At 49.9% G+C, this 22941-nt stretch overlaps 9 protein-coding genes across 9 annotated transcripts; 5 read left to right on the plus strand and 4 right to left on the minus strand.

Annotated features, from left to right (window-relative positions):
* Nucleotides 1-1024: 1024 nt before the first annotated feature.
* On the minus strand, nucleotides 1025-4246 carry CTAM01_12147 (xylosidase/arabinosidase; the record flags this gene model as incomplete). The annotated part of the gene is made up of 3 exons (XM_060528154.1): nucleotides 1025-2308; nucleotides 2646-3973; nucleotides 4081-4246. 3 exons carry the CDS (start codon nucleotides 4244-4246, stop codon nucleotides 1025-1027), a joined length of 2778 nt encoding a protein of 925 aa, XP_060377173.1.
* Nucleotides 4247-4489: 243 nt separating this feature from the next.
* On the minus strand, nucleotides 4490-6320 carry CTAM01_12148 (uncharacterized protein; the record flags this gene model as incomplete). The annotated part of the gene is made up of 4 exons (XM_060528155.1): nucleotides 4490-4657; nucleotides 4718-5937; nucleotides 6181-6211; nucleotides 6276-6320. 4 exons carry the CDS (start codon nucleotides 6318-6320, stop codon nucleotides 4490-4492), a joined length of 1464 nt encoding a protein of 487 aa, XP_060377174.1.
* A 508-nt stretch (nucleotides 6321-6828) lies between these two features.
* CTAM01_12149 (maltose permease) lies at nucleotides 6829-8542 on the plus strand (the record flags this gene model as incomplete). The annotated part of the gene is made up of 4 exons (XM_060528156.1): nucleotides 6829-6898; nucleotides 6966-7797; nucleotides 7851-8094; nucleotides 8162-8542. 4 exons carry the CDS (start codon nucleotides 6829-6831, stop codon nucleotides 8540-8542), a joined length of 1527 nt encoding a protein of 508 aa, XP_060377175.1.
* A 722-nt stretch (nucleotides 8543-9264) lies between these two features.
* Nucleotides 9265-11181, plus strand: CTAM01_12150 (uncharacterized protein; the record flags this gene model as incomplete). The annotated part of the gene is made up of 1 exon (XM_060528157.1): nucleotides 9265-11181. The coding sequence occupies one exon, from the start codon at nucleotides 9265-9267 to the stop codon at nucleotides 11179-11181; it is 1917 nt and encodes a 638-aa protein (XP_060377176.1).
* An 823-nt stretch (nucleotides 11182-12004) lies between these two features.
* CTAM01_12151 (thiol-specific monooxygenase) lies at nucleotides 12005-13641 on the plus strand (the record flags this gene model as incomplete). The annotated part of the gene is made up of 4 exons (XM_060528158.1): nucleotides 12005-12141; nucleotides 12196-12784; nucleotides 12839-13213; nucleotides 13270-13641. 4 exons carry the CDS (start codon nucleotides 12005-12007, stop codon nucleotides 13639-13641), a joined length of 1473 nt encoding a protein of 490 aa, XP_060377177.1.
* Nucleotides 13642-15139: 1498 nt separating this feature from the next.
* Nucleotides 15140-17096, plus strand: CTAM01_12152 (uncharacterized protein; the record flags this gene model as incomplete). Its single annotated transcript, XM_060528159.1, has 4 exons — nucleotides 15140-15571; nucleotides 15632-16075; nucleotides 16145-16297; nucleotides 16371-17096. 4 exons carry the CDS (start codon nucleotides 15140-15142, stop codon nucleotides 17094-17096), a joined length of 1755 nt encoding a protein of 584 aa, XP_060377178.1.
* Nucleotides 17097-17240: 144 nt separating this feature from the next.
* Nucleotides 17241-18345, minus strand: CTAM01_12153 (uncharacterized protein; the record flags this gene model as incomplete). The annotated part of the gene is made up of 4 exons (XM_060528160.1): nucleotides 17241-17488; nucleotides 17547-17893; nucleotides 17950-18176; nucleotides 18241-18345. The coding sequence occupies 4 exons, from the start codon at nucleotides 18343-18345 to the stop codon at nucleotides 17241-17243; spliced, it is 927 nt and encodes a 308-aa protein (XP_060377179.1).
* Nucleotides 18346-19047: 702 nt separating this feature from the next.
* CTAM01_12154 (uncharacterized protein) lies at nucleotides 19048-19215 on the plus strand (the record flags this gene model as incomplete). The annotated part of the gene is made up of 1 exon (XM_060528161.1): nucleotides 19048-19215. The coding sequence occupies one exon, from the start codon at nucleotides 19048-19050 to the stop codon at nucleotides 19213-19215; it is 168 nt and encodes a 55-aa protein (XP_060377180.1).
* Nucleotides 19216-20463: 1248 nt separating this feature from the next.
* CTAM01_12155 (FAD binding domain-containing protein) lies at nucleotides 20464-22169 on the minus strand (the record flags this gene model as incomplete). The annotated part of the gene is made up of 3 exons (XM_060528162.1): nucleotides 20464-21570; nucleotides 21623-21979; nucleotides 22074-22169. 3 exons carry the CDS (start codon nucleotides 22167-22169, stop codon nucleotides 20464-20466), a joined length of 1560 nt encoding a protein of 519 aa, XP_060377181.1.
* Nucleotides 22170-22941: the final 772 nt, after the last annotated feature.

Consider the following 22941-nt stretch of genomic DNA (forward strand, 5'->3'; position numbering starts at 1 on the left):
GCTAAGATGGGAAGCCATGGAGTTGACCTTACGGCCTCAGAGGAAAAAGGGCGGCTCCTTCAAGTGGGGCACCCATCTCCGATAGCGATGGTGAATGACTTGCTATATAAGGTACCTTGCGATGAGTGAATGAAGGGGTGCCGGAGATAGGTCCCGGTGGTGAATGAAGGATAGCCCTCAAGGTGCCTGGAGTAAGTTCAGATGAGTTCAACCTGCTTGAGCAATTTGACGCAAGCTACCTCTATGATGTTTCTCCGATGCTCATATTGAATGTTGAAAGAGGACGAGCCAGCCAACTGCCTACCTCTTCGAACTTTCTCCCGTGTTCACGTCAACTCGGGCCCGGTGATAAATATACCTGTGAATCTAGTCTCTGGACCTTGGGAACTGGACTTCTCGGAGATGGAAATGTGGGTGTCCTCGTTTTGAGGGAAGTCTGATTTGGGGCTTACATCGAGGAGCTGGGGCCATTCTTCGGCGATAGAGAAACGTGGTGGACTGCGGTATTACTTAGTGTGTGATAGACACTATCTGAGCAGTAATTCATATAAACGTAGAGTCAGAAGCTGGTTGGGAAAGATCACACTGAGAGTATTCCGCTTCGCCATGAGAGCTATGAAATCAGAGATGCTTCGAAACGACGTTGAGGGCGAAAAAAGCAAGTTGAGAGTAAGAAAACTGTTATAGACATAACGTAAATAGTCTGTTGAGACAGTGGGGGTATTCACTGATACCATGTATAGATACCGTGTAAACGATATCGAGAACCGCCCGAGGAGCCAGCAAAGGCAGAATATAAAAACAAATAACGTTGTAGCAACGAATAATTAACCATGAATACTGTTATTAAGTCCGCCACTGCTTTGTTAATCAGACCTTACCTTGATCTCAGAGGCTCGATGTGTAGGAGACAGTGAAGCTCGCCCATATCATACAAAGCAATTGTCTCGTTGCAAACAAACCTATGACAATCCCAACTAGGAAACTGGCAAACGGATCCGTCAATGGGGTCCATGCCTTTCTTCTAAAGTGACTGGGCCAGTGTTATGATCTCTTGTGCCGTCTCTTCAGACTTTTCGATGTTGACCCAGTGACCCGCCCCAGGAATTATGACCGACCCCATCCAGCAGTCGGACCGAACGCTCTCGCCGTTCTCCATGGCTTCAAGAGCGCCAGGAACCTGGTACGTTCCCCAATCATGTGTCCCAGAGACGTACTTTGTCGGGATCGCCAGCTTTGTTCCCGCAAAACAGAGGAGGTCTGCAGACAAGGCCGGGTCGATGAGGACTTTGTACCACAACAAAGAAAGTCGGAACGTGTTTCGGGAGTATTCGTCAACATAGACCTGAAGTTCTGCATCGGTGAGCCATGATGTTTCGCTGAGTTTGGCTCGCACTTCGGCCGACTCTTGGGCCATGTCCAGCTCAATGTTTCCGCGCATCGATAGATCCGCTCTCATTACGTAGTAATGCGGCATGACTGAGATCTCTTGTGCTGTCCATGCTTCGAGGGGCCGAGGGTTATTCAAACTGTAATCTGCAGACTTTAGATGGAAGTATCCCCGGAGGAACTCGTGCATCGGCTGGCCTGTGGGATGAGTCCATTCGTCGACTGCTCCTGATGAGGCATTGTAGTACTTGTAGTGCTTTCTTGGCGGGTCAAGCTTCAAGAGACAGGATTGAATGTCATTGTCATTCTTGATCGTCTTCCCTCCATCCTCCCGTTTGGATTCAAACAAAGAAGCTAGTTGCGGTGCAGGTCCAGTTCCCAAGGGCAGCTGAGGAGATCCCTTGAACGGATGCGCCATCAAAACCAAGGACTTGATCATATCTGGCCGCGTGATGGCGCACATCGAAGCCACGAATGCCCCGAGATCGTGCCCGACAAGAGTGTGAATGCTCTCGTAACCGAGTGCATGGACTAGAGTGACCACATCCCGCAGAGCGGTCAGCGGACGGATTGTCTCTTCGCTGATCGGACTCAGATTGGCGTTGTGCGTTCGGCCAAAGCCTCTCATATCGGGAGCGACTGCGTAGTACCCCGCCGCGGCGAGCTTTGGCATGACAGCAGACCAGTCGAACGACAGGTTTGGAAAGCCGTGGAGAAGTAGGATTAGAGGCGGGGGGTCTTTAGAAGGATTATTCTTTGGGAAAGACTCGAGAATGTGGAACTTTAGCCCTATAGGCGAAGTGTCGACATAGCGAGAGGTGACGCCGGGGGGGAGATCCCACGGAGGCAATTGTGCTAGGTCCATTATTCCCAAGCAATTCGTCGACCGGCGTGAGTCAGTTTTTACGTAAAGGAGGCGCTACCAGTTGGGAAAGTTCAAAAGGCTCTGTTGTACGAGCAGTATTGCAAAGGCCAAGGGACTGAAGAGGCTTTTCAACGTTCGTTGGTCTTGTCAAAGCAGTTGTTCGCGTGCCTCGGCTATTGAGGGGCTTTGGAGAACTACGTCACGGGAAATCAGCCACAGCTTATGCGGAGGAATCAAGCAGCCGATTACTCCTCAGACGGCGCATCAACGGCGAATTTCCATTTGTCTGAATTACTCAGCTCTGACAAAGTTATGCTTACTGCCACTCGGGTCATGAGGTTCAGGAACCGGAGTTACTCTGCTACTCTATCGTGAATCTGCTGAAATGAACCTCGGCACCGACGGTTCCATCTTTCATAGCGTGCGCAAAGACACCAAAGATCGGCCCTGTCATCTCTCTCTCAACCAAGTCGGCAACTTGCGCCCTTCCCACTGGATTCCAATCTTCCGAGTCGTTCTCGCGATACAAAAATGTATACTCCTGCGCATTTGCTTCCACGCGCATTCCAAGCACTGTTGTGGATGTATTGACCGGGATAGAAGTTGACTGAGTTTTGTCTTCTGATGTTGTCGTCACGTTGAACACCACTTCCGAAGACTGAAAGTCAAATGTAAGAGAAACGTGGCGCGGCGCATCCTTATACATGGCTAGTCCGGCCTCCACGGGCTCCCTTCTGAACGCATTGGAGATATCCAGACTTACTGAAGCAGATGCATCAATGGATCTTTGTCTCTTGCCAATAAACGTGCTAGTACCGGTAGGAATCGATAGGTTGCTAGCACTGCACCGGAGTACCAAATCTGTCTCGCCGCTGATGTGATACATCTCGCATTCGGGGTCGCGGATGTACACGAGATCAAGGTTTGCCGGAGTCTTGTGAATCAATGATGCGTTACCACCAACAGGGCCAGAAAGAACACGCTCAAACTCCATTGTGGGTTGTTGAATCGTTGGCCATCCGTCTTCCGGCCAATCGACTGCGGTCAGGAAAGTCTCCCGGCCAAGCGGTGGACGATCGTTTTCATTTCGTACACCAAGAACTGCTGCCCACCAAGCGCCACTCTGGTCCTGGAAGAGTTCACCATGGCCGATGTTCTGGATGTACTCGTCTGTTTTCCCATCGGCGGTCATGATAGGATTTGCATCGCAGGATTCGTAGGGGCCCCAAATATCCTTTGAGCGCCCAATACTCAACAGGTGATGCTCAAAGGTGCCACCCTCAGCGACAAGGAGATAATAGTAGCCTCCTCGCTTGTATATATGAGGGCCCTCGGTATCGTAGCGCGCGAAGCCGCCCCATATCTCTCGGGCTTCAGTCAGAGCCTTGCCTGTTGCAATATCCATCTCGAATTGCTTGATCGTGCAGCTGGGCTGTTTGAGACGGTCTATCATCCAGCATCCCTGTACATAGACACGGCCGTCGTCGTCAAAATACAGACTCGGGTCGATACCATTGAAAGAAAAATGAATTGGATCGGTCCAATTGCCTGACCAGATATCGGTAGTGGTGATGTAGAAGTTGTCCAAGGAGAAGGTATCTTCATCGTGCGTCGTATTCGTGCAAACAATGTAGAAAGTGCCTTTGTAATAGCGTATGGTTGGTGCAAAGAGGCCGGCGCTGGCGACCATGATATTCCCCGTATCGAGAGGCATCACTGCTGTGCTCGCATGATTGAGTGAGATTTGTTCCTTGCGATTGATGGCATTGCCTTGCCGTGTGTCAGTACGTGTACTCATTAAGCTGGACTCTGGCTGGTTGGCCTACCAATATGCCTCCAGCCTTGAAGATCTGTTGAGGCGTAGATGGGCAGACCCGGAAATATGTGGAAAGATGAAGTTACCAGAAAGAAGACACCATCAACGAAGACGACCGAGGGATCTGGTGCGAATCCAGGCACGATTGGGTTGCAGTAAGTGCGCTTCATCGCCATCGTTGCAACTGAGCCCAGGATGAATCGGATTACTGACAACTGAAGTCGGGACGGGAATAAAGCAAACACATGTTCACAGTCTCGAAACCTCAAGTTTATAGCCACATGCCTTTCCGATGTGGAAACATCTGATCAGCGTCTGGGGATCTGGGCCCGACATGGAGAAGTGGGCCAATTCGCCGCGGGGAATTGCAAACCACACCATCGCACCGATCCGAATTGCCGACGAACGCCCTTCCCATATCATGACTCGCGATCATTGTTCAGCTCGTCTGATATTCTTGAATTTAGCCGGGCTAGAATGTCCAACAGCGTGCTAAAGAGGGATCCAGCACGAGTGGATATGGCCTCGTTGTTAACATTGTGCATGATTTCGAGCAGAGCCACACCGACTTGTCGAAGCTTTTCAACCTGTTCAAGAGTCAGCCGTTTAGTCTTCCCTAACTTGAGTCTCAGGAGAGCTGTCCTTACACAAGGTTCTCCGTTGGCTTGCAAGGCTTCAAAGGGGATGTCTGACACTGCCTCCAAGAGATCGCTCGCTATCTCGACTTTGCGCATGGCAAGCATCACTGGATCGTCTGTTAGCCCTAGAATCTCGATGAAGCCGCGTTCGAAGAAGCGATTGACAAGGACTAGTCGCAGTGTATGAAAGGTGACAAATAAGTTGGCTTTCTGAATTGATATTGCCCTGATTCGAAACTGAGCCGTAGCCTCGCTGGGTGTTCCCGAGACTGCAATTTTGGGATCACGAACCCAGGGTGGACAGTTGCGGAGAATACTGGTGAAGTCGAAGTATAATTGCATGGTAGATTTCTTCAAGTCTGATGCATCGTTCGAGGTGACCGAGCGCAGCGATCCAGTTTTACCATGTAGTCGTGATAGGAAGTTCAAGTCGACGAGCATTTCAGAAGCCGTATACCAAAGTTGGAAGCACAAGTTGAAACCCAGACGCAAACGGTGCTCAAAATCTGCAGTGTCGGGTTCCGGGCTAGCCTGAATGAGTTTGTAATCCTCAGTTTCCTCGAATATAGTAGTGATGGGAGTGTCGAAACAGATCTGATGAAGCGAGATGGGGACTTTGTTCAGAATTGAGGCGGACTTGTCCCCAATGTAGAGATGCCAAAAGGTGTTTCTTCTCAACTGAGCCTCGGGCCACTCGAGGTTTCGAAAAGATTCCTCGTCATACAATCGCATCTCCTGCACGAGTCGTAGTGCCTCTCCCATCGCATGCCACGACACACTGGTCTTTCCGAGGGCATGTAAGGCATTGGAGTGGAAGTAACGGATGACGATTGAGCTCGACTCCGGGTGCTCAATGTCATAGTCTTGATACAGTCGAAGAGCCTCTCGCGACGTTCTGAGGAACGGCATCGCGAGTGCTGCGCCACCGGGAAATATCTCGACTGGCAGAGTAGAGGAGACCACTGCGCAGAGGGCCGTAAGGAGCGCAAAGGCCCGGATGGTTGGAATGTCTGGGTTGGAGTGGCTCGTTGCCGGGTCGCTGGTTAGCGAAATTTCCCTCCAGAGAATTGGAACCACAGCATGCATCATTTGCCGAACTATTGGTTCGCAAATGATGGGGCTGGTCGGGAACTCCCACTGCATGTAAAGATCAATGCAGGAAGATAGGACGTCTTCTAGTGGGACATATGGCAGAGCTTTCCCCAGAGCTGAGAGAAGTTCGCCAATGGCTGCGTCGAATGGAGCATGAGCGGAATTCCTCTGTTGGGTAGGGCTATTGAGAGGTTGATTGTCGTTTGATAGACCGGCAACAAAGGAGTCTATAACTTGAGAATTTCCTGAAATAGACTCTTTGCCACTCGGCCGGTTGTATTTCGTTTGAGCTGTGGTCTGATCCGATCTTTGAGCTCGAAATGGTGGCCCCCGTTTCTTCGCTGGGACGGTGTATTCGCAAGTCATGGATGACATTAGACAATTTGAGCATTGCGGGCTCTGCGCATCGCACTGTAAGATGTCGCATTTAGCCTGCGGTGGTCGGCAAGTTGCACTTGAGTCTGGTTTGCCCTACCTTGACCTTCCGCCGCCTACATCCATCGCAGGATCGTTTCGTCATTGAACTAAGCTGTCGCGTACAGAAATCCAAGCGCTTCGCAGAGTCGTCTTTGGCAATTCTCCGATGTGTCGAGTAAAGTGTGGGAAAGGGAAGAGTTGCTAGACCAATGCGTTCCGTGACCAGGATGTGGGCAGAGACCAACACTAAATAATCCGCCGCGGCGAATTAGCTTGACCATTCACAGCCATTCCAGACGATGGGTCTGCGGGGGTAGCATTGTAAGAAACTCTCAGGTGGCGTAACCCACGGGGAAACATGTGGTTTTGGTGTCCGCCAGCTGGGCACAGGAGTAACCCCGGATCGAAGAGTGGTTCTGACTGAATACTGGACCTATAAGTAATCGAGGCTTTTCCTGATGGCTTCAGTGTCTTTCTCGTTAACCCCAGGGCAACTCAGGGAAGACATTGCTTATTCACGCGGGTCTCAAGACTCTTCTGATATCTCAGACTTCCTCTCGAGGAACTTGTTAGCACCTTTTGCGACTTGGAGACGAATTGAACATAGCAAAATGGCAGGAGTTTCAGAGAAGCCCGCAGGCTTTGCTGAGCTGTCCAAGAACAAGAGAGTCTTGGCTTGGTGTAAGCATTGCCTACGACTGACCAACTTGGTCGGCAGAAATCGAGTCTGACCGCGTTCCGTTAACAGGCCTCCTAATCTTCATTCTACCCATCAACTTCGGATACGAGCTTGCACTAGTTGGCAACATACTTGCAATCCCTGCCTTCCTCGACCGCTTCGGGACGACCACGACCTCCGGCATCAAGGAGGTTCCGACCCAAGATCAGCAAATCCTCAATGCCTCAACTACTGTCGGTATTGTGCTAGCCGCATATTGCACTGGGTTCATCTCGGACATTATCGGCCGCCGCATGGTGGTCATATGTGGCTGCGTTCTTTGCATTGCTGGGATTATCGTACAGGGCTTCTCGAACTCGATCTTGATGCTCTTTGGCGGCAAGCTCATCAGCACCGTCGGCTACGGACTGGGCCACGCTCTGGGACCCGTCTATGTCGCTGAGATTGCACCAGACTCTCTGCGGGGAGTATGCCTTATTCTCATCAACACCATGATCGTCATTGGACAATGGTCTTGCGCTCTGGTCGGCTACGGCGGGTCTTTCATCAAGAGCGACTGGGGCTGGAGGTTGCCTGTGCTCGCCCAGCTGGTGCCTCCGTTCTTAATGCTGGTACTTGGAGGAATTTTACTGCCAGAGTCGCCGTCGTGGCTTCTAATGAAGGGCAGACGCGAGGAAGCTGGAAAATCGCTACGCAAATTCAACGGCCCAAGACACAACGTGGAAGAGAGTTTGGCAATGATGGAAGCTACGCTCGAAAAGGAGAGGGCGTTGAGCCAAGGTGGCGCCTCATACTTGGACTGTTTTCGAGGTACCAATTTGCGCAGAACTACGATCGTTTGCATGGTGTATTTGACACAGCAATTTGCTGGTGCTCAGCTGGTTGTGGGATACCTATCATAGTAAGTCTAGACCATCCGGTAGTTATTTGTTTACTAACAGCATGATCTCATAGCTTCTTTACTATTGCAGGGGTGGGAAATCCTATCGGTATTGCTCAGGTCTGTTACAGTATTCAGCTGCTTGGCAATATCTGCTCGTGGTTCTTAGTTGAACGAGTTGGTCGCAGACCACTGATAGTCTGGGGAACTATTGCTATGACGGCTCTGCTGCTAGTGATTGGTGGCTTGGGTGTTCCCAAGAATAACCAAAGCGCTCTTACTGCCATGGTTGCACTTATGGCTCTTTGGGGATTCATAGTAAGTCAAGTCAAAGCGGGGATTATTCGTCATTCTTTTCCTTTCGCCGCTGATAATCAACGTTTAGTTCCAACTATCAATTGGTGCTGTTGGGTACGCTGTCGGTGGCGAAACTGCATCCCCTCGCCTTCGTCAAAAGACCTACTCTATCAACGTGATGAGCAATACGGCGGCCGCCTGTCTTGTCACGCAGCTCATGCCGTTTCTGATCAACCCCAGCAACGCCAATCTCGGGGGCAAGGTTGCATTCGTCTTCTTCGGACCGTCGCTGCTATGTTCTATCTATCTCTACTTTTGCTTCCCAGAGATGAAGGGCCGCAGTTACTTGGAGCTGGAGAACATGTTCCAGAAGCGACTGCCAACTCGAGAATTTAAGAACTATCGTTTTGAGATTGAGACTGTCGAGGTTGATGATGGGGAGAAGGTTGCGGTGGTCCTGAAGGATTGACAAATTGATACACACAAGTGCCGATGACATTGTCCTGCCTGCTATGGGCAGGGTCTACAATAGCACCGAGTATTAATGAGCATTACTGCAGTTCTTGCCATATCTGGAAAAAGTCATCACACATGACCCCCTGCAATGAACTATCTCTACGTTTTGAGACCAAAGTCTTTACAGATATCTTCTATCGACGAAGTGGGGCTCGATGCCGTACTCGGGGTCCGTGATACCCGGAACCCGTAACGGTTGCCGGTTGCTTAAAGAAGTTATCACCCCAGCCTTTCGCTCATATCCTGTCTCCTAATACCTACTTGAGGCTGAGCCCAGTAGGTGCGTTGCCGTGATAGCCGTGTCCACTTTGCAAGCCTTGGCCTCTTCCATACCCAAACATAGAGGTTCCACAAAGCTAAGAACAGCCTTCGGCCAGGCCGACGGTGCGTAAGTTCACTAATACTTTAACCGTAGAGACCTTATTTCCACCTCTGCCCCGCCTGGGAAACCTCCCACCGGGAAGGAGCTCCTCCTATATATGCCATTTTGGGCAATATCTCCAGACCAATTACATAACGCGACGAAAGAGGCAGCCAGAATTATGAAGAAATACATTCTCTTTGATGGCTAGTCCAACGCTTTAAAACGAACTCATAGTCGTTACCTTCTAATCACTACCGATTCGAAAACCAACATACTCTTTGTACTGTTCTCCCTGCGGTTGTGACAACATTATGTCGACTGAATTTCCACTCCAGCAACACCGCGCTGGTGGTGGCCATCCAAGCGGCGAACGCAAAGGCATTCAAGAGAAGCTAGACGAATCTCTTCTGGGCCACCTCTCACAACTCTTCAACAAATATGCCACCACAAAGAACACATGGACTCGAGACCAGATTAGTATTTTCATGCAGCACGTGCAAGTCGAGGATCCCAATGGTCTAGCGGGTTACCTCATCGACAAAGACGAGCTGGATCTCTTCGAGCTGATCAAATATATCACCTCGCCATGCGGCAACGTTCTCGAAATAGCGTCTCCTCAGGACCTGTCGTGGCCACTGAGTAGCTATTTCATCAGCTCGAGTCACAACACTTACCTCACCGGAAACCAGCTATCAAGCGACTCCAGCGCCGACGCTTACAGGGATGTCCTCCTCCGTGGATGTCGCTGTATCGAAATTGATGTCTGGGATGGCGAGGAGCGATACAAGCCCGGGTTCAACCCCGATGGAGAAAACGAGAACGGCACAAACAACGCACCAACCAAGCTTAGTCGGAGGGACAAATTAGGCATCAAGGTCGGCCGTTGGATCATGAACAAGTTTGACCCTGTGGACCCAGAAGGCAGGACTGCCGATGATAGGCTTTCGGACATTATTGGGGCGGAGCCACGGGTTCTTCATGGCTTCACTCTCACCAAGGAGATTCTTTTCCGCGAAGTTTGTCAAGTCGTCAAGGAATACGCCTTCGTCACGTCGGATCTGCCACTCATTGTCAGCTTGGAGGTGCACTGCACTCCACTACAGCAGGCTGCCATGGTCGATATCATGGAGGAGACTTGGAGAGAGTTCCTCCTCCCTGAGCCCGAGTTAGAGCCGGCTTCTTTAGCGTCGCCCGAACAGCTGCGCAGAAAGATCCTTGTCAAGGTTAAATACGTCCCGAAGGATAAAGACGGTGCCGAAAGCGTCAATGTAGGCTTAGACGACGACAGCAGCAGCATCCTTGATGTCACAACGACAGAAGGAGGTGAGAAGAAGGCCGTGAAGGTCAAGCCACCCAAAGTCATCTCTCGCCTCAGCCGTTTGGGCATCTACACGCGCGGTATTACCTTCAAGTCTCTTGAGCAAGCCGAAGCATCGATGCCGAACCACATCTTTTCCCTTTCGGAAAAGACGGCATTTGCTATTCAGAGAAGGATGCCAAAGGCCTTATTCTCTCATAACAGAGACTTCCTCATGAGGACCTACCCACGCGGCATGCGGGTTGACTCGTCCAACTTTGATCCTGTTATCTTTTGGCGAGCGGGCGTACAGGTTGTCGCGCTGAACTGGCAGTCCTGGGATGTGGGCATGATTCTCAACGAGGGCATGTTTGCGGGTTCGGATGGGTACGTCCTTAAGCCTCATGGTTATCGGCGCGATCCTACGGGCGAGTCAGACGACGAAGATGTGGGATCCAACATCGAGAGCAAGAAATTGGACAGAGTCGCTGTTACAGTGCTGGCGGCTCAGAATCTTCCTCTGCTCAACCCACATGATGATCCGACAAAGTTCATCCCTTACGTCAAGGTTGGGTTGCATACCGAGCCAGATGCGCTATCCGCCATGGTGCGTGAAGATGTGGACGGGGAGCAAGTCACACAGATTGGCTACAGTGGCCAAACGAGCAAGAGTACTGGCACCAGCCCGGATTTTGGCGGAGAGGTCATCGAGTTCCTGAACGTCGAGGGCGTTGTACCGCAGCTGGCTTTCCTCTCATTCGTCGTCATGAACGATGTCGTCGGGCCGGATGTTATGACAGCGTGGGCATGCGTCCGCTTGGATAGGTTGAGACTTGGATACCGCTTCGTCAGGCTGCTTGACAAGGACGGCATGCCCAGCAAGGGCTTCCTTCTCATCAAGACGGAGATCGCGGAAGCCGGCACCGAGTAGTATGAGCAAAGCAATCAGAATGAATTTCCTCCATCGTTCCTTAGCACTGATCAATTATGGTGAGGCCGTGGTATCGCATTGTACTGAAATAGATATTGTAGAGCCAACTGAGTCTACTACGGTATCAGGCCAAAGTTTAACCCCCTTGTCAGGTATCTTTGCCCGTGCTTTTCGAGATTACATCAGTAGCATTACTTTTGAGATTCTTGTGCACGTCGAATACAAATTTGGCTATTGAGAGTTACTGCTCTACCCTGGCTAGACCCACGCTACTTGGTAGGGAGTTTAAACTTACCCCTATAGACCAAGTATAATCGTATGATGCCTTTAGTGATATGATGGGTACCGCATTCGATTAGACAATGACGATATCGGCGTGAACTAGTGCTTTGTAGTTAGAAAGCCGCGAAATTCTGCCGCGAACCGGGGGCTTACCGATGAACAAGCAATATGGAGCGTCGGACCTGCAGTCGGCTTCCTTCCGATACGCACTTGCTAAAGACTGATATCAATTCGCTCTTGGTGTGGTCAAGATGCATCCTTTGACCCACATCAAGTCGGGTTGCGTGCTCGACTTCCAACAAGACGCAATGCCACCCATTCCGTGGCGCCATTGTTTAACGCGCGGAAACTCAATAAATTGGCACCAAATCAACGAAACCCGAGTGAAGAGTCAACTTTTGTAAGATGCCAATGTCTCATATGAGCCTCGGAAGCGCAGGAGTTGCTGGGAATTGTAACTTGAACAATCAAGAAGCCACTTAGTACGATTTCATCGTTATTCCTAGATTCCGCATTGAGCTATACCACGAAACGAATCAATATGGCTGGTAAGATTAAGAGAGTGGCCGTAATCGGCGCTGGGCCCTCAGGCGCAATTGCTACAGATGCCTTGGTCAAGGAACAAGCTTTCGACACAGTCCGAGTCTTTGATCGACGACCCATCCCAGGGGGAACCTGGTAAGCTGAACACTTATCTCTTCAACTCTGCAAGACTTCTAACTCTTGCCATAGGATCTACACCCCACACTTGCCTCCTAATATCCCATCTCTCAAAGCACTCTTAGATGGAAAGGCCGATGCTCCCGTTCCAATCCCATCTCAACTCCCAGCCCAGACACCCAAGTCAGAGGCTATCAACAGCCACCAGGTCCGATTCTCGGATACCGCTCAGCACGAGCATCTACACACCAACATAACCCCAGAGATTATGAGCTTTACCACTGAACCCTTTCCAGAAACTCTGACTGAACGGATCCGAGAGAAATATGGCGATGACGCTCCCTTTCGCGGCCGGGAACAGATCCGGGAGTGGGTTGAGAACATCTTTGTCCGTAATGGGCACCAAGAACTTCTCGAATTGAGTACCACCGTGGAACTTGCAGCCAAAGAGGGTGACGAATGGGTTCTTACACTGAGGAAAGAGCACCCTGGAAAAGACTACTGGTGGCAGGAGAGATTTGATGCCCTCATTGTAGCAACTGGGCACTACAACGTACCCTGGCTTCCGAGTATCGAGGGAATCACGGAATATGACGAAAGGTTTCCGGGCCGTATTGTGCACAGCAAGCACTTTAGGAATTCCGATAAGTATAAGGGAAAGGTAAGTCGATACTACGACCACCCAATAGAAGTCCGACGCTTATCGTACGCATAGAAAGTTATTGTCGTGGGAGGTTCGGTATCGTCGCACGAGATCCTCCACGAAGTCCTGCCAGTTGCCCAACACCCGGTTTATGCTTCACTTCGTGGAGAGCCTCTGCCTCACTTTGGCTGGGCCCCTTTTACACACCCCCATATTTCTGTTCAGAAGCAGATCATCAAATTCGACCCAGATACCGGTGCAATAACCTTCGAGGATGGAACCGTAGTCGAAGGCGTAGACTATGTGGTCTTCGGGACTGGTTTCACCTTCAGCTTCCCTTTCTTGCCGGAGGTACAAGAACGCATACGTCAAGTTGACCGGAGGTTGTCGGGAGTCTACTTCCACACTTGGGATATCGAAGATCCGACCCTCGCTTTCTTAGGCATGGTAAGTTACTAGCCCCTGTTTGGTATGTGACGATGATGCTAACAGGCACGGTGCAGTGTGGAGGTGGCTTCACTTTCCGCCTTTTCGAATGGCAAGCAGTCGCGGTATCTCGTCTTCTGGCAGGCAGGGGCAACCCCTTACCATCAAAGAAGGAACAGAAGCAGTGGGAGAAAGACCGTGTCGCAGAGTTTGGTGGAGGCAAGGACTACTACACCATCGCACCATTCTATAAAGAGGTATTTGAGTACTTCAGATCGGTGGCAGGAGACCCCGCGCCGGGAACCACAGGTCGCGTCTTGCCACCTTTCGACGACAAGTTGTTAGACATTTGGGCGGCTATGGGTTCCGCGAAAGCCAACTTTTGGGAAGACTCCAGAAAGAAAGCAGAGGATGAGCTCAATGAACTGCCCATCAGATCGAGGTTGTAGATTTCACAAGTCACGCATCGGCGATACAAGTTCTGGCGTCGCTGCGTCCCGTCGTGACGGCAAGCGGGTTACTGCAAATTGCAGTGTGCGTTGCGCGCAAAACTCGATAAAATTCGGTACTTCGGAACGCGTCCAAGCCGCAGATCTATCTTGCGCTTCCGTCTGTAGCGCGACGCACTTTTCAGTCTTGGATAATTATCAATTTATTGCGCGAAAGCTTTTGGTGATTGTTGTATTGGAATCACAATGATAAGTCGAGAGAGCTGCAATGGTCCCCCCTTGGTTCTCGTCACGATCTAAACCAACTCGTAGCTATGAAAATTTTCCGCTGTGAAAACTCAGAAAAGAAGTTTGCGGCCATTATTAGCTTTCCTTCAGAGAGCCAAGCAGTCAAATTCCATGTCGCAACTATCAAACAACTCTTACTTCCTCGAGGGCTTGATCGCTTCAACCGTAGCAGCGAGCATCTGCCCTGTCTTCTTCCAGAATCCTCTAGATATTTCGCCTTCGCTTCGCGCAGGCGCGCTCTCGACGGGAGGAGCTAGACTACAGTCGCGACATAAGCTCCACCAGGTAGCTTCTCATCCTCACAGGTCTCGCGATACTAGCAGTCGAAACCAGATATGACACATTTGTCGCAGCGAAGAACGGCAATGTGTCCGATACGATGGCCGCAATCGAACGTGTAATACATGTTTTGACACATTATGGAGGGAGTTTATGAGTAACTGGGTGACATAATCAGCATACAAGAACGAAGTTCTCCATGTGTTTTGCGCCTTACCTACTTCACGTTGAACTGGTTGTTAACTGTGACAATGACGGTAAAGGTGGCTTGTAATGCGAAAGTTGCGTGTGTAATGCGCAAACTCTTGCTTGTGTATGGTGATGGACTTTTGGTAGGATTGATGTCTTGTTTGTACGAGAGGAAGAAAAGAAGTTGACCCGGACAAGTAAGGAGCTAGCTTTCATGAGACTTTTCAAGGGGAAATGCAGATGAGCGAAATAGCTAGCCAGTGTCGTGATTTTCTTTGTGTTTGTGATGAACTTCACCTTTGCTTGTGTCTGGCCAAAACGTGTTCACCTTTATTGATCCACACGATAAGAGCCGTAATCAAGTGCTTCACCTTTTATCTTAATCAGGCAATTTACGACCCCTTTTTTCCCTACTTACCTAAAGTCCTCTTCACCTTTATGATTTGTCCGTGTCCAAGTATTTTCGGAAGAATCTTATCGGATTTTTGAGAATTTCCAAGAGGGAGGAAAGGAGAGAGGAAAAGAACTCAATGCGAACACACTTTGAGTCCGATATTGTCAAGCCACAGTTCTCGAGACACCCTAGGTCGGCCGTGGCTGGTGCGCAATCGCCTGTTCCCTTTGACGCCACAGCCACGGAGTGCCGGTTATTTACCCTTTAGTTCCTCCCTTTCTCCGGAGCAACTACATCACCATCCCATAGCGCGACGTCAATTGCACTACATCTCGTAGTCATTTCGCTATGCCGCTCGAGAGCAAGACAATCGTCAGAACGGGCGACAAAAGGCGGCGCGACGATGAGGTTCCTAGCGATGATCGCCCCCATCAACTTCGTCGACTTCATGGCTCACAACATGAGTCCGATCGCCCACCTAGTGCAGTGGACTTCGCCGCTCTACAAGCTCGAGTAGATGCGATTGAGAAACAATTTTTCAACCGTTGCCATATTCCCAACGAACAGGACGAAGTGCTTATGCTGACGCCATCGGATGAAATGCATATCATTGATGATCAGAATAGTCGACCTTCGCTACGCGCCCTGCGTAGGGAGACACAGTCCCTACCTGTACATATCAAGGGTGCCTTTCCAGCTTCGGCTTTTCTCGACGGCGATCGATTCCATACTGAGGCGTTGCTTGAAGAACTGTACCGACCAAATTTCTCAATACCTGAGGTAAGGCTCACAGCTTAGTTCACACATGGTTGAATATCTAATATCATGGATAACTGAAAGGCTATCCTATCGCTCGTCAATGAAAGCGACAAGGTCAAAAACTCCTGCGACGAGTATTTCAAGACCATTCACATCTGGTTTCGGTTCATATCCGCCAAGAAGCGATTGGCAGCTCCATTCTCTGAAAATTGTGAGCCGGATATAGTCGCGCTTGCTCTGGCAATGAGACTCATGACATCCGACCCCGACGACAACACTTGCAGCTACTTGTATAAACAGACCAAAGGACTTTTGGACACGCTCGTAGCTAGAGGGGTTGTGTCCCTGCCAGTTCTTCAGGCAATGATCCTTGTCGCACTTTACGAATATTGCCACGCGGTCTACCCTGCTGCCTGGATGAGTATTGGATTATGCACTCGGTACATTGAGCTTGTGGGCGTATCCTGGGCAACAAGAGAAACGGTTTTCCATGGGTCAGTAGACACCGTTGCGCTGAGAAAGCCTGTAAGTACTTCGGATTCTTTGACGGTCTCACAGCGTTTATTCATGGTGAAACTGGCATTAACTGGACAGATACAATGGTTCGAAACGGACGAGGAAGAAAGAAGGAGATCATGGTGGGCCGTCTTTATCCTTGATAGACTTATGTCTGTCGGAAGCAAGAGTCCATGTGCAATATCAAGAGCTCAGGAACACATTAAACTCCCGATGCATGACGACAGTTGGGTTAGTACTTGTTTACGAGCACTTGGCCATGAATAGTGCTGTATTTCGTTTGCTCATGATCAATTCGCAACAGGAATCCCTCGACTATGATGTAGTCGGGGACCATGAGTACGACTGGCAGCCAGTAGTCTCTGCAGAACACTCCGGGTTCTCACGACTCTGCGAAGCCGCCCTCCTGATTGACAGCGCACTTATACTATCTCGCATTGAGGGCACACTCGATCAGGTTCATATTGACGATATCATCAGCCATTCAAGGAAAATTCTGAATTGGATCGATACTGTCGACCAGGAGTCAAAATCTTTGACCGGCACCGACCTCACTCTTCGACTGATCGGACCTCGCTTCGCCGCTCGCTCGGCTCTGTTCCTCTGCGTCAAAAAGCTCACCTTGCGGGCAAAGGTTACCCCAGACGGCACATACCTACTGAAGCCCCATCACGGTGACAAATCAGAGAGTCGTGAAATGGAGAAGATAGAGAAATGCTCAGCAAGACTTGTCTGGCAGGCGAGTCTGGACATACGAAACATTTCGAAAGCACTCTACAACCAATTATTCGACGGTAATGATCCCATCGGGAATTTAGGTATCATATCGCCGTTCATACTTGATGGGGTGTATAATGCATCCTCCAACCTCCACCGGCTCTCAGAGGATGGAGATAGTAGCCAATCTGACGTACTGAGTTTAACAACTTTCTTGGATGAGCTCGGTATGCGATGGAGGTCTGCAAGAGAATACAGGAGGTTGTGTGAGGACAACGTGGGCAATATGCCAGGACTGGTGGAAAAGAGTTGATCAAGTTGATGCGTACCCTACTGAAGGTTGGGCGAAACGTATATATCGATTGATTTCAGGGGAGAACTGTTCAACAAACTAGACAACTTGCCCTCTCCCTCGATTACTGACACCAAGCTTCACCACTCACTGCACGCCACTGTCTCATTTACCTTTCCATGACTCCTCAAAGACTTGAGCAGCCGTTGTCGGAACAATGTCTGGGAACTTAGAGTTCAAAGTGTCTTCGGTAGGAACAAGAAACTTCCCGATGCCAGCATAATAGTGAACCTTTGCAAACAGGGCCTCCGACTCTTCGCGACTGAGCTCGAAATCAGGGAAGTCCTTAATGAAGGAAATCTTCCCTGACTTGAGCTTCTCCAAGTCATCATAAGCAACCCTGAATCCGGGACCTGTGTGCAAGTTTCTGTCAGTACGAATTCGGGAATCAGGCAGACCTCAATACCTCACCTCGTGTCTTCTCTGCCAATTCGAGTATCTCAGATATCGAGTGGTTCTGGGCTACAATGCTGCTCACTTTGGACCACTTCTCAAGACCTACCAGGCGAGCAATGTACTTCGCCATATCCTGCGTTGTGATAAAATTGGCCCTGGCTGAGCCGTCACCAGGAATGACAGCCCACTTCTTCTCCAAGTTGACGAAGTTGACCCATGGGTGGAGATGCGTCTTGTAGTGTGGCATGCCAAAATAATCCAAGAAGAAGCCGTTCACAACTCGAGTATACTCGATATTTGTCTTATCGAGCTCTTCAATTGCCTCAAAAGCGTATTGAGCGAGAGGATAATGCGAAATTTGGCTAGGTCATTGTTAGCATCTACATGTCATTAGGTTGACATAGAGGCATGGCCATACTCCCTGGTGTGTAGCATGTCATAGGCACTGACGATGAAGCGGCGCGTCGAGCTGGACGTGTTCGATGCTTTGACCAGGTTAATTTGAGCCTGGTTGGTCTGCGGCGTGACAACACCCATAGCGGAAATGACGGTGTCAATTTGGTTCTCTTGCAAGATCTTGCTGATTCCTTCCACGTCCTGATAATCAACAGCGAGAAATTGTACCCCATCCTTTGGTTCTCGGCTCTGTACAATCGAGTGTCAGTAAATACCGTGATGATACGGAATAGATGATCCCGTAAACACTGACCGTTCTTGAGAGAACGAAGACTTTGTGGCCGCCGTGAGCAACGATGCCCTTGACGATAGTCTTGCCTACCGCCCCCGTGCCGCCTGCAACAGCAATAATAGCCATGGTGATCTATAATTCGATGCTATTCGTAGATGATCGGATTGTTAGGGTGAAGCGGACAGCTTTTAACTGAGCTGATTGTAATGAGAAATACTAAGTAGCTTGAGTTGGAACTGATAGTTTTATAGTGCTCTTCACGACTTGGTCGCTAGCCTCTTGTTGCTTTCAAATCCAGTCTTTTCTTTACAGAGTAGAGGAAAGCATAATCTTGAGCTTGCCTGGCTAGCCTTAGTGATCAACCACGGAATGGCAGAAAGCTACGTGTTATGCAAGAATCGACTAAGGTCTGCCCAGGATCACTATTGGAGAAATGATGGCGAATGCACCTCGATGGGCTCGGAAGTTGGAACATGTTCCTAATAGGGAAAAGTGCGGGGAAATACGGCGCGAGCCATGATACTTTGATGTGGATCTGCGCGGCAGCGGGCGGGAAATAAGTTCCTTAGACCCCAACGTCTTTGATCCCTTACTCGAGGATCATGTTCCTGGGCGTTCTTTCGAAAGTTCTAGCATCACTCGCCGAACTGCGACGTGCGACGAGAATACGAATGGTAGTAATGTCGCACGCCGTCAAGGTGCCGGTGCCAAAAGCAACACCAAGCCGACGATATCTATTACCAACACAGGAGTCAAAACAGCGAGGAATCAAGATGCCCGGAGGGCGGTGTTGAAGGAAGCGGCGTGGTGTTTGCGGTATTCTGCGCAATGGTTTTATTTATCGGTCTGCAACACATAGCCGTAGTTCTTCTAGTCTTACTTCTCCTAGCAACACCTTCGAGGGTACACGCCTTCTCAGCTTGGCTTGGCCTTCTGCATTTACCTGGTTATTACCTACCTGGTTTGCATCTCAGTAGGAATCATAGTTGCATGTAACAAACCTGGGCATCGCGTTCAAACTGCTGTTGGCAGCATCATCATGGTCGGCAGTTTGGCCGTCTTTCCTTTCTGTGACAGTAGATTACAACGCATTGCCCGCCTCAAGCAGACAAAGACACTGAAGAAATTAAAACAGCCTACTAATAATGAGGACGATTTTAACCTCCTAGGTCCTTGCTGGTCCTTGCGCGTCTTTGATGAATGCCCCCTACGTTTGCTTTCATTGGGCTTTGATTTAACAAGAGACGGGCTCTAAGGTAACTCTGGTAATTGTCACAACTGGCGGCTCAAGTTAGGGCATTGCTTGACTCCTTGTTTTGGGAGCAGCACTGCAAGAAGCGTGCGCCTCCTGGCGTTATCATACCTACCTTGTACTTGCAATCTCGACCAAGATATGTCTATGAATGCGTTTGTCTCGCAGCAAAGCTTTCTCTACTATTTGGTCAGACTCTTACTTGCTAAAGGACATGAATTCTTGTTTTATGTCCAGGGAATATTTTCATGGAGTGTGGATTGCTTACGCCCCTCGCGCCTGTAGTGTCATTTTCAGCAAGTAAGGGATAAACCGCTAACGCAAGCTGGGCATCAACAATTCTCCTCGACACCAGCAGCGTTCTCGGGTACGTCGGTCGCCTTTACTTCCAGTTGGGGCTCGTCAGTCATAGTAACGTGAGCCCGCACAGTGCTTGTATCGGTCGACATCAATACTACAGTCGGAACTACGGCCGCCACTTGTACACGGCCATACTCTTTTCTAGAATCAGAACACTGAAAGGTATTCCTGTCAGGGGGACTGCTCTTGGGAATCAATAAGGGTTCCGGCATCGAATAGACGCCTTTTATTCTGTTCTCGGTGCCTTTATACACTGTGTCTTTCATCTTCCATTATATCACAGCGAGAACAATGGTTTGTCTGGTCATGTAAAGACCAACCACAAGATTGAGAAATTGCTACATGTATTCAGGCGGCCGAGACTTTCATATGTGTGGAGAGCATCTGCAACGTAAGAATCATGTGAAATTCGATGTTTCAGCAAAAGATTGGCTGCACGCACAAAAGGAGGGAACTATTCCTTCACCATCATCATTTATACATTGAAGACAACATTCACTTCACACAAGAGCAAGGGTATTCTTCGAGGCGTGCGAGTTTGAGAGACAATCTCAGATTACATGTATTCCGCCCGTTAATTCAAGAGTAGCTAAGAAACGAGACCCCCGCATAAACCCCTCGTCGACGGATGCTCATATCCGGCTGACCTTCCACCCCCCGGAAACCCGATACTGAAAAAAGCCATTCGGATCGTACTTCGCAGCCGCATCCTTCAAAAATTGTACATTCTCTGCACCATACGATCCAATGACGTCTTGTTCTGGGTTGGCATAGTTCATGTATAGAAAGGTCGAGTGGCCTTCGAATGAAGCTGAGTATGCTCTGAGTTCCTCGATAGCCCTACCCATCATACTCTCAACAACGCCTCCATACTCTGCATCAGTAGCTGCTAGGGTGCCTCTAGCCTCAAAGAGAATTGAGTCCGAGGGTAGGTTCTCGTCGAAGCCTAGTATGTTGTTACCGGGCGTGACGGCGGCGAGGTTCTTCGGGAGGGGTTGAAAAACAAAATTGACGGAAACTGGAACACTGGTGGCATCGAACTCTTGTGTCAAAGCCACGAAGATTTCGGCAGCTTTGTTCATGATTTCCGCAGTGGCTTGAAGGGACAGAGAGAAAGGGATGTAATGCGATCCACCGGTGTCGGCAATGGTCGCCGCAATCTTACTGAGAGGTTGCTTAGATCTCACGTCCCTTGTCAGAGTAATGTCATTGAAAGGGGCAAAAGTAGTCGAGTTCTCGTTGCCATCAGTGCTGACTGCCATGGCCATCACAGCCAGGTTGCCGGCGTCGGACCGATAGACGACAAACTCGTGGTCGGGACTGCCGGAACCGATTGAGCTGGCATAGCTGACAAACTGGTCAATCACGACATTCAAGTCGCTCCAGGACGCAAAGAGTAGGCCACCATAGGCGCCAGTAGGGGGTACGGTGAAGGTTCTGAGGTCGAAACGAGTGACAATGCCCAAGTTGCTTCCGCCTCCCTTCAAAGCCTTGAAGAGATCTGTGTTCTCCTCTGTATTAGCCTCGATTATCGATCCATCAGCGAGGACGACCTCATAGCCGACTACATTGTCGCATGAAAAGCCATAAAGCTGCGTGTGGTAAGAAGCGCCGCCAGACACGAGCAGGCCACCAACGCCGACGTGGCCAGATCGTCCACCTGTAACTCCTAAATTGTATGGCTCGAGGTAGGTCATGACATTTCCCCAACGGGCAGCAGGGCGGATCTGTACGATATTCTTCCCGGTATTAGCTCGTCATTCTACAAAATCACGACAGAATTTTACTTACCTTGGTCAGGACGCTTCGGCCTATCCAATCAGCAGTACCATTGAAACAACTGCTCTTGACAAGCTCAGTAGAGTTGAAAAATGTGAGATCGATAGTGACACCTCGGTGAGCAGCGTTGTTGTCGTAATCACTATGACCACCAGAGCGAATAGCTACGTCCCAGTTCCCGGCACCGCTCACGCCACCCAGAGCCTTGATGGTGGAGGAAACATGCTCGGTCGAGCGCGGCTGAACGATACAGTAGGGTCGAAGTCGACGATTCTCTGACGAATAGTATGTCGAGGTACTCTCAGCGTAGGCGATGTCGGTCGGAAAGACGAGAATATCCCCAAGCCCGGCATCAAAGAGGGCATCGCACTTTCAGTTTCAATCAGTGTCCGACATGCAAAGCAAGGCGCTGCAGATCCGTTGCAACCGAGAGCAGAGATACCCCGTCAATAAGAGAACTTACAGCTTTGAACCCAGATGATGTGGTGTTTAGCTGAGCTAAGGCTTGGTCGAAGAGGCCCAGTAAGGCAGCTATGCCAAGATACTTCTTGAGAACCATGGGGGACAAATGAATGTCTCGGGTGAAAAACACCCAAAGAAAGTGAGGGAGAGTGTGGTCTGGTGCTAATACTACGGCCTTCTCTGTGGTAAGAACGCCGGGCCGCGAGTCTTTATTTACTTGAAGCATGCCCAATAACAGTTAGGGATGCATCCGCCTTACTTCGTCAGTAATCTCTCCATTCTCCAGGCCTGAAATCCGCTTTGCGATATGTATGTGCAGAAACACCGCAGGCCGTTGGCATCGAAGCCACCGAAGCCACCAGTCAGACATCGGGACCAATACGCGGCACGGAGGATATCACAAAATAGGTCTTTAGACCATCGTTCCGGATAAGCTCAACTCATCATCCACCAGTCCCTGGAGCCCCTGGAACAGCTCGGTCTCGCATCTTCAGTTCTTTGGTCAATGATATCTTTATTCGGGGCGTACATGCGGCACAGCGTAGAAATCCTCGATTGATTCTTTAGCGATTATGAAACGCAATGTCGCTTGTATGCAGCGGGATGACTTCAGGTTTTTACGAATTTCTGCCAAGGCGGAACGTACCCAGGACCCTGGAGGCGGATGAATACTGCAGTTTTTCGTTGGTCGAAGACCGTAGCAGACCAAGCTGCGCCGCAACGGCGCATACAATTACGGATGCCTCCTCGGACTTTGCTTGATATGGCTTTTATGCGGACCTTGCCAAGAGACCCTACAAGGGTCGGCTCATAGCTCCGCAATGCCCGGCCAAGATTAACATCACGATATGACTCGGTCTACAGGATGA

Source organism: Colletotrichum tamarilloi (assembly GCF_030869305.1).
Source record: "Colletotrichum tamarilloi strain Tom-12 chromosome Unknown Scaffold_72.1, whole genome shotgun sequence".
NCBI classification, from domain to species: Eukaryota; Fungi; Ascomycota; class Sordariomycetes; order Glomerellales; family Glomerellaceae; genus Colletotrichum; species Colletotrichum tamarilloi.